This window comes from Limanda limanda, chromosome 6 (assembly GCF_963576545.1).
Source record: "Limanda limanda chromosome 6, fLimLim1.1, whole genome shotgun sequence".
NCBI lineage: Eukaryota > Metazoa > Chordata > Actinopteri > Pleuronectiformes > Pleuronectidae > Limanda > Limanda limanda.
The window spans coordinates 15652895-15669793 of NC_083641.1; the positions used below are offsets into that span (position 1 = coordinate 15652895).

Consider the following 16899-nt stretch of genomic DNA (forward strand, 5'->3'; position numbering starts at 1 on the left):
AGATGGGATTCAATAGCGAAGAGAAAGGCCCTGGACTACAATGAGAAGCTGAGAGGACTTTAACTTTATTTAATTTGAAACAGAACAGTATGATTTGGTTCATTTTAACAAAGAGTAAAGAATTTTTTTAATGTTATTAATGGTGTTTAAGATAAAGTTCAAAAATTGTTCCACCAGTTTTGTCACCCTCCTTCAGCACAAACTGGATGCTGAACCACTAAAAAATGCCCAAAATATCAAATACATTCAAATAAAACATCCCATAGTTTCATATCTTCTCTATTCTTTCTCTCTGTCCTCCTGTAAATACCAATCAGTTCATTAGTCTCCACTCAGGTCGGCTACAGAGCAACAAACCGCCACAGGCCAGGACTTAATTGGCGGCTGCATGTTGTAACTTGTAGAGTCTCTGCACAACATCACGCCTGGCGACTGTTCCAAAATCATGTCTGGTCCCCCGAGTGTGGGTCTGCGACGTGTCCATGGCTGATTGAACTTGTCTGCTCTTGTCTCTCAGTCAGAGGGGAGACACACAGGTTTGTACTTCTATCTTAGTGAGGACACTCATTGGCATATGCATTATCTGTGGCCCTTTACCCTTACCCTTACCTAAAGCGCACCCTTAAACCAGATCCTAACCACAAAACAGTTCATTAAATGTGGGTCAGAAAGTGAGGACTGGCCCAAATGTCCTCATTTTCCCAAAATGTCCTCACTCTGCAGGTTGTAGGCTAAAAATGGTCCTCCCAAAGTTATCTGTACAACAAACACACACAAACAAACACACACACACACACGCACACACACACATACAGAGCTGGGCCCAGAGAGGGACCTCTGCTGGTTAACGAGGGGTGAATGTACACAAATAAGTTCTTAATGAAATCAATTTACACAGCGGTTTATATTAACTGTATAACACTATTATTTAGGATATTTTTAAATACCGTTTAAAGCTCATCAGGACAGTCTGATCCCTATATGCTCCAAGCTGTAATCTAAAATCCTCCAACCAAAATTTGCCGGTACCTTACTCAAGGCAGGAAACTGATGCTGGTAACTAGGGATGACCAGGTTTTTGCCTTCAGGACCAGGCGGCTCTGACATTTCTTACCTGAGGGAATAAGATATTCTGGCACTTTACCCATTTCAGTTATTGCTAAAAACATAAAGCTACAAAACTTTATACTCGTTTTAATTAACTGATGTTTTTAATATTGTTCTATGCCATCCTTCTTATTTTGTCTTATTTTGTTTTCGTTCTATTTCAATGTTTTTGTAAAGTATACCTTGTTTAGATAAGTGCTATAGAAATAAAGTTATTATTATTATATGACATTATACTCAAAGTGGATTTGCAAACAGCATGGAGATATCGAGATGCAAATCTTGTATAGCTGCTGAGGATATGTACACGTGTATGTGTGTATGTAATTGAGCCCTTGTGATCAAGAGTCGCCTGACTGATGCTGATGAGTTCTGCGAGAAATCAATTATGCAGTCATTTAAAAAGATGCTAATTTTAAAGGGCAGCTCACGCAGACACGTGAGGCACGCTGTTACAGGGGAAAAGAGGAAGTATGTGTGTGTTGGAGTTTTATTTTGCTGGGCTGGTTTTAAAAAGTTTTACATGATAACTTCTGAAGTGATGAGACTGAAGTGAAGAGTTTTCAGTGTGGTGAGAAAATGAACCTTCAGATGCCTCTGGTGTTAAACAAAACTGTAAATATTAGCAATCTGGCTGTAATCACAGTATATTACAAACTACAAAAGGCTGCATTATAAGACAGATACATGCCATAGAGATAGAGATGGATGGATCAAGAGTAATTGTTCATTGCTGTTTAAACACAGGAACAGCATTAAAAATGTGATGCTCCAATAAACGATTATTTAGTTTAGAGGTTTGAGTAGCCTGTGTTTGGTAATTTGACATGTAAAAAATTGAGAGAGCGAGAATGATGTATATTATATTGTTATATTGTATTTTATTGGTAAGATTTTCTATCATCTCATCCTCCCTCTAATACAAGTGCTTCCAAAGGTGACTCTCCACAGACACGTTCAATATTTTTTAAGTGATGCATATTTCAGTGATGAAGAGGATAAGCTAAATACATTTATAGAGTCTACAATAGATGAGCTGTTCATGACAGATGTGAGAAGTTTCAACATTGAGATCTTTATTAAAGCTCAGTTTTCCATTGTACAAATGTCGTCATAGTTGAAACTGCATGCAGTGGCTTGGTTTGAGGCACATTACTAAGGAGAACGAGCATTGTTGAACGGAAATAAAAACAAAAAAAAACAGACATATAGTTGCATAACTTAATCTTATCAATATTGCAGTTAAATCCAACTACAAAATTCTATGTCCGTTATTATCAAGCTGTTTTCTATGGAGACATATGCAACGGAAATACACATAAAAAGGCAGAACTGAGGGAAAACACTAATAGCAGTTAAGACAAGTTAGAGGAAAACCATTTATTTTTTAATTAGGAGTATGTGGCCTCTAAAATGGAAGGGATGAGGATATTACAGAGGGGGGGAGGCACAAACACAAACAGCTGGAGGTGAGAGGACCAACATGTCTGAGTGAAATGTCTCTAACGGGGGGGGGGGGGGTACACTTTTTGAAACTCAGTTAAACCTGAGCACTGAATTCACTGAGGTCTAAATGACAAGAATTGAGATCATGATGCTGTACAGAACAGAAGTAACATGACACGATAATGCCATTCTGAGACACAGTGAACGTAATGCTAGAGATGGCCACAGACGGCGCTCTTAACCTGACCTTTGACACGACACAGTGACACACTTGCGGTTAAGTTCCCGCTGGATGTTTTATGCTGTTGTGCTGATCAAGCACAGAGGAATTATGGGTGAATAAAGAAAAAGAAGAGATGTGCAAAGATATGCCCCTGCACAACAAAGGGCAACCAAATGAGGATGAAAAGCAATTTACACATGTGGTTATAAACTCTAATGTAATTATAATTTTGTTATTTGTCGTGTTTAGTCTTCATAAAAAGCATACATATTGCAGCATGAGGAGGAACAGTGTTATATCCTCTTTTCTGGAAACGTCAATAGTCCATGTCGGGTCACACCAAAGAAAACAACAAAGCAAAAAAGAAAAACAATAGAACAGGCACAATAAACTTTACCCATCATATTTGCCTCCTGCACAGCTGCACACCAGTCATCGTACTGAAGCTATTCTCATTGACGGCTGACCACAGCAGGTGCAGCGTCGTCGCCCGAGGAACCCACAATGTTATACATCACCACGGCATATTCTACTTTTGGCAAAACAAAAAGCTTAAAAACTGTTGATTGGTCATTCTGGTCGTCTGTGCAGGTTAATGTCCGCTCAGACAACCTTCTTCAGAGCACAGTATACAGGCAGAGAGTGATAACAGACAAATAGAGAGGATAGTCTTTAGGCGGAGAACATTCTGACATACGATAATACAACAGAAAACATACGACAAAAATAAGAAGGCAGAAAACAATTGCTGAAGAGTTGCAAATCCTCCCTCCACTGTTTTTTTTTCTCTTTTCGTCACACTATGGTTTTGCTTATTTCATGTCAAGCTCATCCCGTAACCTGAGGCACAACATAAAGTCCACGTTCTGAACTTTCACAGCTTCTCGCCGCTCGCCTTTAATGGCTTTACCTCAAAAAAGGAAGCAGCAATTTTATCTTTTTGTCATAGAGAGGAAAAACATCGACCAAAAAAAAATTACAATACATTATCAATAACCGACGTAAATCAATCCCTATCGCCAAAAAATATTAAGACCAGGGAGGAGTGGTGGGGAGAGCAGAGCGGGAGCACCTTTGCGCGTGCACCCGTCACAGTACAGTCTGCCTTCCGTGGGAATGTTAAAGAGAGGAGGGGGAAGGGGTGAGGGGTGAGGAGTGGGGAGGTGGGAAAAGGTTGGAAGGACAGAATAAAAGGAGGAGTTCACCAGCCCTCTCTGATATCTGTTGAGTGTGTTTTGTGCATCGTGTGTGAGTGCGTGTCCTGTCGGTGTGACGTCGTGTGGTGTGTTACTCCCACTCTGTGGTGCCCGGCGGTTTGGAAGTCAGATCGTACATGACTCTGGAGATGCCTGGGATCTTCTTGATCTCGTTGACCATCTTCAGCACCACCTGGGGAAATAAACAGATAACACTTACAACCGCCCCTTTATTTAATTCTTGAGTCGATTAACGCCCTTGGCCCTTAAGTTGGGACCCATGGTGTTGAGATGATGCCACCAACTATCGGGCAAACACTAAGAGTAAATCATTGTATACCTCCTCTGGGATTTGGTTGCCCGGCGTAGCGGGGATGCCAGTCATGAAGTCGCTGGTGATGAAAGTGCGGACCACCACAGAGCGCCGGCAGGACGGCTGCTTCTGCAGTGGGTCACGGTCAAAGTGCAGGGGGGTTAGGATGACTGGCATCTGGCTGATTTTACCGGAGAAGCCTGAAAGAAAAAAAGCCAAAATGAAAGATCGTAATGCTGCTTTGACAAATTTTAATAATTGAAAAGACCAATGAAGCTTCAACGTCTCTGTTCGGAAAAAAAAATAGTCACATAGCATTTGTCCATTTGACAATGCCAATAACTTGAGTCTAAATTATCTGGAACATGAAATGATGCAGACTCAGGTGCTGGTTCTTTATACCGTTATGCCTTAAGATGAGTTAATATCTTCATAAATAGATTCTGTCTATTTTATTAATGATGCCTTAACTGGGTGTCAGCAATGGAAAAACACAGGGCTATCAGAAATATATTAATAAAGTACTAGTCATATGAAGAGTGGAAAAAATTATCTTTGAAGCCATTTTAATCACATCTTACATAGAGAAGTAAAACCAGAGGTCGTCTGACTGGAACATTTAAAATTCCTATTTGCTTTGCCTCTGGAGACGTGAAATTCCCTTTATGGGTGTTACTATTCACACAAGTGCGCTAGTGAGGTTATGCATGTGTGTGTATAGCTTACATATATTCCTTCAACAAAAATCATCCCAAATAGTCTGTTTGATTCAATACATAGGGCTCACTTAAAATATCTGAAGTTACTGGGATAAACACACTTACCAGACTCTCTAAGAATAGAGTGAGCTACAAAGTCAGCCTGTCGGAGCGTGCTCAGAACGCCTGTGGTCAGGAAGGTTGGAGTAATGTCTGTTGGAGGCTCCTTCACGTGGGACCCAAATACATACACAACTCTGGAAAGAGAAACGCACAAATATATGCATGAATGGGTCTGTCTGTTCTGCTAACCACAGACAGAGCTGACTGTTAAAACGTGGTGTTTCACTGCAAGATTTGTGTATTACCTATTGATGCTATGGCACATGCGAGGGATGAGTCTGGACAGGAACATAAGAGATTCCCAGTGTGGAGATTCTTTACTTGTGATACCGCACACGTAACTGTAGGATCGGCAATCTCCCTAAGACAGAAAAAAAAAATGTTAGCTTAAGTTTTCATTGAACTACAAATAAAACAACAAATAAGAAAACACAAGCCCTCAACAAACGCAGGAGTAGCAGTTACATTTCTATAAATAAATGTGTCTGTTTTCATTTCAACTAATCACCCAGGCAGGGAAACCTCCCTGTGTTTGCAGACAGTCTCCTGTCTGCCCCACAATTTGAGGTTTATACTAAATTTAAAACTGCAACTTCAAACAGGAAGTGACAGGACACACCCACACACAGTCACTGACTGTGATGACTGTGGGAGGAAAGTGGTTGTAACCACTGTTCTCTCCAAACAACACAGAAGCTCAGTATAAACTTCCAGAAAGTAAGAAAAAAATTGATCTACGCCACAACAGTTACACAAGAGACACCTCTGTGTGTGTCTGATGGGAAACAAAGAAGTTATAGTTTTAACACATGAGACACTGTTTTAGGTCTTCACAGCCTTAAATGAAACTTTAGTAACTCTGAAGATAATTGAATTCTCCACATATGTAAAATTACTCAAGAAATCTCAAACAAATAAAATACATAAACTTTTAAAAGTGTATTTTTACTTGAGCCTTTAAGCTGCCGCTGTATTAGCTCTACCTTAAAATAACAAATGAATAAATGTATTCCTAACTATTGCCCACATCCTGGTAGAGAAGTCAATGTGAAGACCTTAAAGCCACCTATGCAATAATGTCACTTGTGTGATTTATGATAGAATCTTAGATTAAATATCAGATAAAGTAGAAAAGAGTCTTTGAATCGTAAACTTGTTGGTAAAAGCCATAGTACAAGGTTTTTATATGAAGATAAATATTACATCTCAATAACGATTGAACTGTGAGTTTAACCTGAATGGCTACTTTTCTCTCCTTATTATTATTACCTTAGATTGTCTGTTCTATATCCCACTGAATCAACAACCTATAAATTTAGTGCGACTGGTGAGATGTAATGAGGCTGGTTACCTGGACGCCGACAGTTTTGATGGGCAGCAGGAAGGCATTGAGTGAATGAAGGCTGGTGATCTGCATGAGCTTCTCCTCTTCCTCGTCTGATATGCACGACTTGACTCTCTGCAGCAGAGTGTGGGGCTGGAGAGAAGAAACAAAGACGCTGATTGTGACGGCAGCTACCTCAAACAGGTCACAGTTCTTTCAAGTCATCAATACTTTTAATTAACAAAGATAAATTACATTTCTCATATAAAATGTCTCACGAAGCATTGAAACTGCTGAAGCATTGAAACTGCTGAACAACGGACTTTCAGATGGTCATCAACTTTGTCAGATTATCCACAAAAACCTTGATTTCCAGTGTCAAAGTAGAAATACTTGATTAAAATGTTGATAAACTCTTATAAACAGAAACATTAAATTATTCTTCTACTGAAAAGCTTCTCTGTACCTCAGTTGTAGTGTCAGACAACCTGTAGCAAACTCCAATTCTTACCAAAGCTAATGTTAAATTTCTGTTCTTCACATTTGGCATTAGTTTGACTTAGTGATAAACAAAGAATCAAAACCAAATGAGAAAACTCTCAAATCATCTCAACTATCATAAGGCTTTTCTACCATAACCATGATATAAGGCTTATGAAGCAATCTGTTAAAACCACCAGCAGAGGTTGCACATTATAAGTCCTTGATTATATGAATTGCAGCCTATGTCTTCTCGTTATACAAACAGCCACTTGGTATTTTTATTTCTAAAGATTATAACTTGCCTGAGTTTCTACCACAGAAATAAAGTCATATTTGCAAGCTCACTGCAGGGAACCAGTGATTTATCAGAGCTAGACTTTCCCTCAGTCCTGCATCTGTCTTTGATTCATCAGGATCTGCAAACGACCTCAAATATCTGATGTCAGGATATTTAAAGTGTCAGCGGCTCACAGTGGTGTTTTCAATAAACAGTGATTCAGTTAATAAATAAAAATGTGCATGCGTCACTGCAAACGCTGGCATACAAATCAATAAATCAGTTTCTCTTCCCATTAGTTGACATTGCATGAAGTGGGATTCTGTTAGAATAGTCTCCACAAACAAATGTCATCCAAATAGTCAGTACATATTCATTTTATAGGGCAGAGGGAGTCTAGTGGTAAAAGGGGGACAGAGAGAATGGGGGAAGACACGCAGCAAAGGACCACAGGCTGGAATCAAATTCAGGTCGCTGCCAGCTGTGCCAAGTGAGCTGTACACCACCCCTTCATTACATTTTCTTAGGAGTTAGTGTTGTTCTGTACCTTTTTGATACTGGCAGAGAAGTCTGAGATGATTTTGAGGATGTTGTTTGTTTCAGCAAAATCCTTACAGACGTATGGTTCCTCTGCACAAATCACTCTGATGGACAAACCAGGACCTAACGGGAGCAGAAAGAGGAGAAGCAGTTTTTTGAAAATGCAGGAGTTATTTTTGACAGATTTGAGTCTGTCTGATAAACTAAACATCAGAGAAAGAGACAGAAAGGAGACAATGAAAATGCAACATTGCTCAGTATTGTGTTTATAAAACTGTACTTGCCAGGGAAAGGGTGTCGGGAGACAATCTCTTCTGGTAAGCCCAGCTCCCTCCCCAGCGCTCTGACCTCATCTTTGTGGAAATCTTTCAACGGTTCGATAACTTTTCCCTGGAGGATCATAAAACAAGTGGAATCAGCACTGCAACCGTGGGGGAGTCAGGGATATGTTTGTATTGCATAGCGTTTATGCAGAAGAACTGAGCAAAAAAAGAACAGTCACTTCGGTGCTGCCTTGAGTGAATTTAAATCTTTAACCATGAATTAAGAAGGAGGTCTCTTTGAAGAATAGAGGATTATAGATTAACTTTTAATAAAAGCAAGTGATGTTTACAAATTTGTCATCATTCTGCCATAGAAGTGTGAAATAAGGGATTTACTGTCAATAGTCAGCATAATTAAAAAAAAAAAATCTTCATTAACATCTTAAGCTTTCAATAAACATTTGCTTCCAAATAGGTAATTTGGAAGTATCTAGATAAAATTGTTCTAGATAATGTTTATAAGGGAGGAAGTGATGAGATTTATGACCTTAAGCATAAGTGTAAACATCTTTGAAAGGCACAGTATTTCCATACTCTTACATAGCAGCAGAACAAACCATTAAAAATCAACAACAGTGTGTGAGCAATACCTCGTCTCTGAGTTTGCGGATGAGCTCGGTGTCGTTGTGGTGCGTTTTGATGACCTCCGCCTTGCCACTGGCGAGAGGAGAGGCGCTCTCGATAAGATCGGGCCTCAAGGTACCCTGGGCCAGGAAAACCTCCTCTGGCTTCAGATTCATCTCTCCTATCACTTCATTCGCCACCTGTGACGCATGACAAGTCATTAGGTCAGGTACAACAGTAAACAAGTGAATCACAGACAAACAAAGAAACCATATTATATGAATGTGCAGCTGAAGAGATAATGTGATTAAAGATGATATGTACAGTAACAAGACAGGTTAAGATTAAAACATAGCAATAGTAAAAGCATTATTTAGTATGTTTCATAAATAATCAAAACCTTAAACCCACTTTGACAAACGTGTCTCCAATAATTTTCCTCTTCTCCTCAGGGTTGGTGGTCATGTTCAGGGTCTTGCTGATGCGTTTCCGGGGCGTCCTGTCCTCGTCAGAGATGGGAAGGGTTGTCGTTCCATTGTAGAAGGTGTGAGCTGCGTTCACCACTGAGGAGTGCAACGATAGGGGAGAGAAGGAGAGGCAGAAGACACAGGTGGGTTACGAGAGACACAAAAACCCACATCTCAGCTCATTATCCAGTTACATCTAAGGCTGATACAAATCATTCAGTCTATCAAATGGCTAAATAATATCAATTACCCACAATGGCAATACATAGCCTAAAAGAAGCTATAATTTGACTCTTAATAGGTTTCTGATTTCACTTCTTGATAAATTCCAATTAGATTAACAGCTGAAACCACAAGAGCACATTTCACTATGTCAACAAGTTCCCATCTTGAAGTCTTTATTTAGACCCGTCAGTTCTAACTGTACTATCTCTACTTAGTCACCTACCTTTAAGTTTGATACCCAGCTTGGTGAGGGCCTCCTCCACACTCAGACTCTCCCTCTTCCTCATGAAGCCGTTGTCGATGTGAACCGCGATCACCTGGTCCGGGTTAAGAGCTTTGTTGAGGAGGGCTGTGCACACTGTGGAGTCCACTCCGCCACTCAGAAGCACCTGAGGATATGTTCCCAAACAACATCTTTAAATGAAGAGGTGTGATCTTGCTCGACTGGGAACAAATTCGCCAGGTAATCACTGGACCACTTGCCAACAGTCAACCACAATATCAAAAGCAGTGTCATAATTCAGCGGTCAAAAGTGGGGTCTTCATAGTCAGGGCCGGCTGAACTGAAATTAGATTGGTCTGGTCTATCAGCGGTTTTCCTATTTGTATCAGCAGCTTGTCTCAGCCCTACTGATGCATCACTAGTTACTTTGACCCGCTGCACTTACTGCTGCTCAGCCACCTGAATAGCTAGCTTGTTAGCTTTGTCACTGCAGTGCAATGAATCCTGGGATAGGTTGGATATTTTTCAGCCACTTGTGAAGGACCCCTCTAGTCACATGACATCTGTCTTCAAATGCAGACTACTAAGGATGTCGGCCCTGAATTGGGACACCACTAACATTACTATTTTACAATCACATTAACGACTGCTTTTCCCGGTAATATAATCTTCATTTTAAGTGTAGTAGTACGTATTGCCAGGATGTAAAATAATAGGCAGTTGGAAAAGATGACTCCAAGCGGCTATTCTTCTACTTAGCTGGCTAACAACTTTTGGGAATCTGTTACCTGAAATTCCACGTAGAAAAAAATAAAGAGGCTGCATGTATTTCTAGAAATATAAATCCTGTGCCGGTTTCCTACACGCCTTCATACTCCCCTGAGATGAAGCCCAGTTTGAAGCCTCTCAGGGAGTCGGCTACCTCTTTTCAGACAGGGTTTAATTTCAGAGTTTAATTGGTTCGACTTAACTTCACATGACTGCTGCTGTCACCACTTTCGGAGAAGCCAGCACAATTCACCCTCAGCAACTCGGCTTTATCTCCCATTGTAGGTAAACACAGGCTTCTTTCTTTTAAGTAAATCTGCCCTAAAAATGCTTTTGACACACACTTATTAAATCTGGTGCAGTTCAACTCACCAGCACTTTAGATTTCCCAACTTTTTCTTGGATTTCAGTGATGCAGGTCTGCTGGCGGTTCTGTACAGTGAAGGTACTTGTGCATCCCGCAATCTCAAAGAGGAAGTTGCGCAGCATCTCCGTGCCTCGCTCTGTCAAGTCGACCTCGGGGTGAAACTGGGTCCCGTACAGCTTCTTCTGTTCATTAGCGATCCCTATTGGGGAAAACAGAGACGTGATGACGGGAATGTAAATATACCACGGTCAAATTTTGGGCGTTTCAAAATAACAACTATGTACAAGACACAACAACTCAAAATAGAGATTGCACATTATTCCCAAAGGTTGTGTCAGATGTAAATACACGCACACAGTGTCAGGCTTTATACAAAACAAAACGACTGTTTTTATGCACCACAATCTGATTCTAAATAAATTTGAAGTGTGCTCCTCACCAGCAATGATGTTCCCAGATTGGGACACCACTTTAAAGCCATCAGCGACTTTATCCACACTGTCTCCATGGGTAAGCAGGACCAGTTCCTCCTTCTGAAGGCCTCTGTAAAGACAAACAACAGAGACACAGACATAAGAAGAAGGAATGTGGTGTATGTTAGTTATAAGTGCGGTGACTGTTTTCAGGGTGTGCATTTGAGTCAAGGGTTAGAGGCAGACAGTGAAAAAAGCTTTCTATTTTAAACTCCGCAGTATTTGTCTAACAACTATATGTGATTGCAGGAATGCGTCAGCAGTTTATGTAGTAACTGTGGTCCTGAGAATAACCAGAACAAAAACTTGCTTTATCACACAACCTCATTGGTAGTGTGAGGCTGTTTTCTGTGCACAGGATTCATGTTATTCTTGCACCAAGTATGTCCTCACCGATTTAACAAACTTTTACAAAGTACCAGTCATGTTCTCGGCCTTAAATATATCAGCAAATACAGATATACATTTGGCCACTGCTGCAAAAATGAACATAGCAAAAACCCTGTATCTAATTGTAAAATTAAAAGGATGTGTGCGAATGGGTAGCTTCATGTAAACAATGTGCTTATTGCTCATTGTGACATATTTGTAATATTATTAGTAATAGAAACTTAATTACCTGAAGAGAGAACAAGTGTTGTCCAGTCCAATACTGAACACGCCATCTTCCCTTACACTCTTTTTGTGTACTGTTCCACCAAACACTTTATTCATCATCTGTAACACACACACAGCAAAGTCAACACTTGGACACAGATCGCATTTTAGTGTGATTCCAAACATTGCACAATGGCCTGAAGTTTAGAGAAATGTGCTTGAGAAGCTGCTGGTTTCCATTTTCAGGCTAGATTGGCAAACCGAGCAAGCAGCGCTCTCTTCTTCCACAGCAAATGTCAGGCTGCCTTTGAAGAAGGTGGTTTAAATCCCCTTTAGCCCAAGAGAGCTGGACAGTAGCCTGGAGTTGAGTGATAGTACAGTACAGCTACTTAGAGTGAAAGCAAATACCACAGCAAAGACCACTTGTGACTGAATCTCACTTTCATGCTCAATATGTGATCTATATATCTAATCCCATATGACCACTTGTGATCAGATAACTCATGAAAGATGTTAATACCAGGTTTGAATGGGGTTGATGGTATCCCTAAATCACTTCAACAGCTTCTCATAGCAGACCTTTACTAAATGTGTAGAGGCATGATTTAACATGAATACCTGCATCCCATAGCAAATCCCAAGGACAGGCTTCCCAATGGTGAATATGGCCGGGTCAAACCAGGGGGCATCTTCTGCATACACAGAGGCTGGACCTCCTGAAATAATAATTGCCCTGAGGAGGTTGTGAGAGCGTTAACGATAAAGTCAAAATGTAGAGTAAAACATTAATATGGACAGGACAGTACTAACAATGCTACAAAGGACAAATAAACATCTGTGGTGCATGTGCCTGTCATGCTCACCTGTATCCCTGTTCTCTGAGGGCAAAGGCCGGGGTCTCCAGCGGGAGGATCTCAGAGCGTACACACAGCTCTCGCACCCGTCTGTCGATCACCTTGCCGTACTGGGCCCCGGCATCCAGGATCGCCACCGCCCCCTCGCACGACCCATTCTGCTCCGTGCTGCTGATCTCCAGCTGTTGACACACAATCGGGAAAAAAGAAACCACACAAACTGTTATGTTTACATTGCTTGAGGTGTGTGACCGCCCAATGTCACTTTTGCACACTTGTGTTAACCAGGTGACAGGGACAGACAAATATAGTTTTAACAATCTCTTCAACAATTTGGTGGCGTCACAAGACAGCCCACTCCCTCTACTCTGAACTGTTGCCCCTCTGACCCCCCCTCCCCCCTTCCCCATGGCAAATGGGACTCAATTAGGCTTAACACAATTATGGACATGTGAGCTACAACACAGACCGTCACTCGTGTGGAGTGCTGCAGTCATTCATCCCATCAGCAGCATCACATGAAGCCCACAAATTAGTCAAGCCCCTCATCACGGTATTCTGTTTCTCTCCCTCTCTGCGTGTACGGAGGCAATTTCATAAACCTATGCGTAAAATCAAACTATTCATAACTAGGGATGGGGGAAAAAATCGATTCAGTCACAAATCGCAATTTTTGTGAATGACGATTTTATATCGACATGCTGCCTCCAAAATCGATTTTTTTTAATAACATATTTATTTGTCTATACGGGGGGGATATATGGGGGGGGGCAAGTTGACCAGCTCTTCTTTTTGCACAAGAATCTAAACATACCCAAGCACTAGCTTTGCATCGCCTAAATGCAGACAACAATGAAGCATAGCCTACTTTTTGTTTATTTCAAAGTTGAAATATTGAATGAACTTTTATTCATTCTATTTAATTTACCTTTTATTTAGTGTTTAAAAGTAGCCTAGGTGGCATACATTTCTTAATCTGTCAGTTTGTGTGCAGTTGACAGGGGCTATACAATAATAGGGCACATTTGTATTTATTTTCTCTATTGGCTCCCCGGCAGTCATTAAGTTAATGTTAATATTTTAAATAAAACTTGTAAATCTCTAAGTGAATTTGACTGTGTTGTATTTGAAGGTATGATTCAACTTTTTTCCATGGTCCAATATTTAAAAAAAATAATAACCAAAATAAATCGGAGGAAATCGAATCGCAATACTTACAGAATCGCAATACCCAAAGAATCGCAATACATATCGTATTGCCACCCAAGTATCGTGACAGTATCGTATTCATAACACAGGCTACGAGGGGTCAGATCATGAATAGCAAGTGCCTTTACTTTAACTATGTAGACGAGTAACAGAACCCCACGTGGGGCAGGGACACACTTCCGCCATTGACATGTCTAAAAACAACTTTGATGGCGCACCTCTGATGCAAAGTCTAAAGTGGTGTAAGGCTCTTAAAGCAACGCGTCATCACGCACAGTGACTCTTGGAAAACAAGCAGGAGAAAAACCCGGGTCAAACTTTACCGAGTCAGCTGGTCACTCCGCAGCAGCCCGGGGTGTCACACCGGTCACCCCCGACTCATACTAGCTTAGAAGCGACGTAGGCAAACATTTCCGTGTACGTTAGCTTAAAGTTAGCTCCAAAAAGAAATTAGCGTGCCTGCTAAACAGCTTTCACAATGCGTGACAGGCTTTTAGACGCGCTGTCATTGCTGAATTGCGGCCACCCGGCTATGAGCTAGCAGGCGAACCGCCCGGGTAGCATGCTAGCTGGCGCGTAGTATAAACAGGACGAGGTAGCATTAGCCTGTTAGCTAAAGTTAGCGTAGCCATGCTAAAGCCCACGCGGTGCTGTGAGGCAGATGGTCCTAGAGGGGACAAGAGAGAGGCGTCCGCTCCCCGAGGAGACATGTGCCCCCCGGCTTATATGTACGCTGAACCCCGCGGACCTATGTCCTGTCCGGTACGTTAGCATACCCAGGAGCCAACATGTCCATGTCCCGCTGCAACAGGCTCACGACAGGGGGCTGGGGGGTCCTCAGTGCTGCTGGCAAACCTTACATTCCCTCCTTAACTTCCCCCCCCGGAGGTGCACACAGGCCGGGGCTAACCGGGGCAGCGGGTGCACCGGACCCCCGGTGTCCCCGCTGCCCGGCCACTACCGGACACTCCCCGCTGCTACTGACCTTGCTGTCTCCGTTGCACAGAGCCATGGAGGACTGAGTGCTGTGTTGTGGAATGAGCTGTCCCCCTCGGTGTCCCGGGTCCTCGCAGACTGACACACACACACACACACTGAGAGACAGACAGCTACCGGGTCGCTCCTGGCTCAGCTCGCCCACTCCTGCTGCAGTAGCGTGTTGTCGGGAGGCCGGGCTGTCACAGTCTGGGCTCCTCTTCCTCCTCCTCGGGCTGGAGAGTCAGCTTCACTGTGGGATCTCACCAAATAAATGTGCGTGTGTGTGTGTGTTTCCTGGGAGGAGCGCAGAGTGAAATGTGTAGAAACTGAAAGTGGAGGGAGTGAGTGGCCTCACGAGGGCTGAGACAGGAGGATGTCACTGATCAGAGTGGCTCCTGCTACTGGAGGGTTCACTAGATGTGAGATGTTTTTACAGTCAAGTGTTGTCACAGGCACACCAGGTCTCCTATGGACCCAGGCTGACCCCTAACCCATCATAGTCAAAGCCTTTGACTCAAAGGATACCACAGCTAAACGAGTTATTAGTATTATAAGGCCCGAGCACTGCCTGGCACAGTGAGGCCCTATTGAAATTGTAAGGGTTATTATTATTTTTTTTCAGGCAAATTAATTGGCTTTTTGAGGGCAAAATTGCTCAACGGTGCCCCCAGAGACCCCCGGAACGTGTTCACATTGACATATCTTCACAAAAATCGATAAACATGTGTATCATGACTAGGCAAACAAAAAAGTCTATAGGTGCAATTTGTCCTATCACCACCAAACTTCTGCCTCATGATCAGAGTTCAAGCCGGAACAGCTCTATGTGACGATATTTCCTCAGTCATTATTTATTTTTTTTCAGGCAAAAGGCAAAACGCATGCAACGCTTCAACCTGCTTAGTGTTTTTTTGCAGTCCTATACATTTTAGATATTGTATTTTATAGTTGGTACTTTCAAGGGTTGAGCAATCCTGATTATTATTATTTTTTCAGGCAAATGAACTGGCTTTTTGTTATTATACCTTTTTTTCTTTGTTTTTAAATTTTTAAATTAAATTAAGTTCAGTTCACTTCTGCGCAGGAGGTGAGCAGTTCGCTTCTGCGCAGGATTAATTTAATTTAATTTAAATCTCAATTCTTAACCTTAATCAAACCTAAACCTAATATTATCCTTAACCAAACTTTAACCATGACCTAACTTCAAATAAACCTAATCTTTACTAACTTTACAACATGTCCACACCATAGAATTAACGTTATGGGGACTTGATTTTTGCCCCCATAAGGAAAACAAGTGTCCATAATGTGTCTGAGTTAACAGATTTACGTCCAAACCTGGACAATACACTAACACACACAGACACACACACACACCCACAAGGTCGATGCTCCAATACAAAGACGAGTATTATAGGAACAGGTCTATCTTATAGGTACCCTAGTCCCACAGTACTATTGCGTTGACATATCCCCTAACCTGAGTGTCCACTCTCAGATGCACGAGGGTCAAGCAGATTCAAACCCCCTCAGGCAGAGGCAGAAAGTATGTGTGAAGAGCGTCCCGTACTTTAACACTTCTGCTGTACTGTATGTTCCAGCTGTGAGAGACACTGAGGTCTTCATCACTTCACAAGTCTTGTTCAGACAGCTTTTATTACAGCAGACAGTTAGTTACCTTCAGCATCATTGGTTACATGGGTGTTACTGGTCATCTTTGACAGTTTTTCCATTAAACCCTCTGTATTTGGGTTTAAATGATGTAGTCCCAACTTTTTGAACATGTCATTGCAAGTATTTGGACCAATATACCCACACAGTGGTAAAACTGATATAGGTCATTTCACACAGCAGACACTTAGGCTCATCACTAGGGTGAGATGTTATATCAACGGCAGCATGTGGAAAATGTAATGAACGGCACTTTACAACTACGACAGTTATTGCCATGTCGACAGAAAACTCATGTCTGATTGTCTGGTATGTCTCCATCAAAACTGGTGAAACTTAACTGTAGTGCACCAATAATATTATTATAACCTTGCAACAGTGCTTCTTTACTTAAACGCTGGGCTTTATGAGCACGACCAGATTAATCAACCTGGTGACTATATATGGGAA

General features: G+C 41.7%; 1 protein-coding gene across 1 annotated transcript; it reads right to left on the reverse strand.

Moving 5' to 3' along the window:
• Positions 1 to 2626: 2626 nt before the first annotated feature.
• gmps (guanine monophosphate synthase) lies at positions 2627 to 15087 on the reverse strand. The gene is made up of 16 exons (XM_061072853.1): positions 14786 to 15087; positions 12601 to 12773; positions 12356 to 12470; positions 11760 to 11857; positions 11107 to 11210; positions 10673 to 10866; positions 9533 to 9698; positions 9029 to 9180; positions 8644 to 8817; positions 8015 to 8120; positions 7738 to 7853; positions 6458 to 6583; positions 5352 to 5467; positions 5110 to 5240; positions 4313 to 4485; positions 2627 to 4165 (listed from the first exon to the last, which is right to left on the reverse strand). The coding sequence occupies exons 1-16, from the start codon at positions 14810 to 14812 to the stop codon at positions 4064 to 4066; spliced, it is 2073 nt and encodes a 690-aa protein (XP_060928836.1). The 5' UTR covers positions 14813 to 15087; the 3' UTR covers positions 2627 to 4063.
• Between the last annotated feature and the right edge of the window lie 1812 nt (positions 15088 to 16899).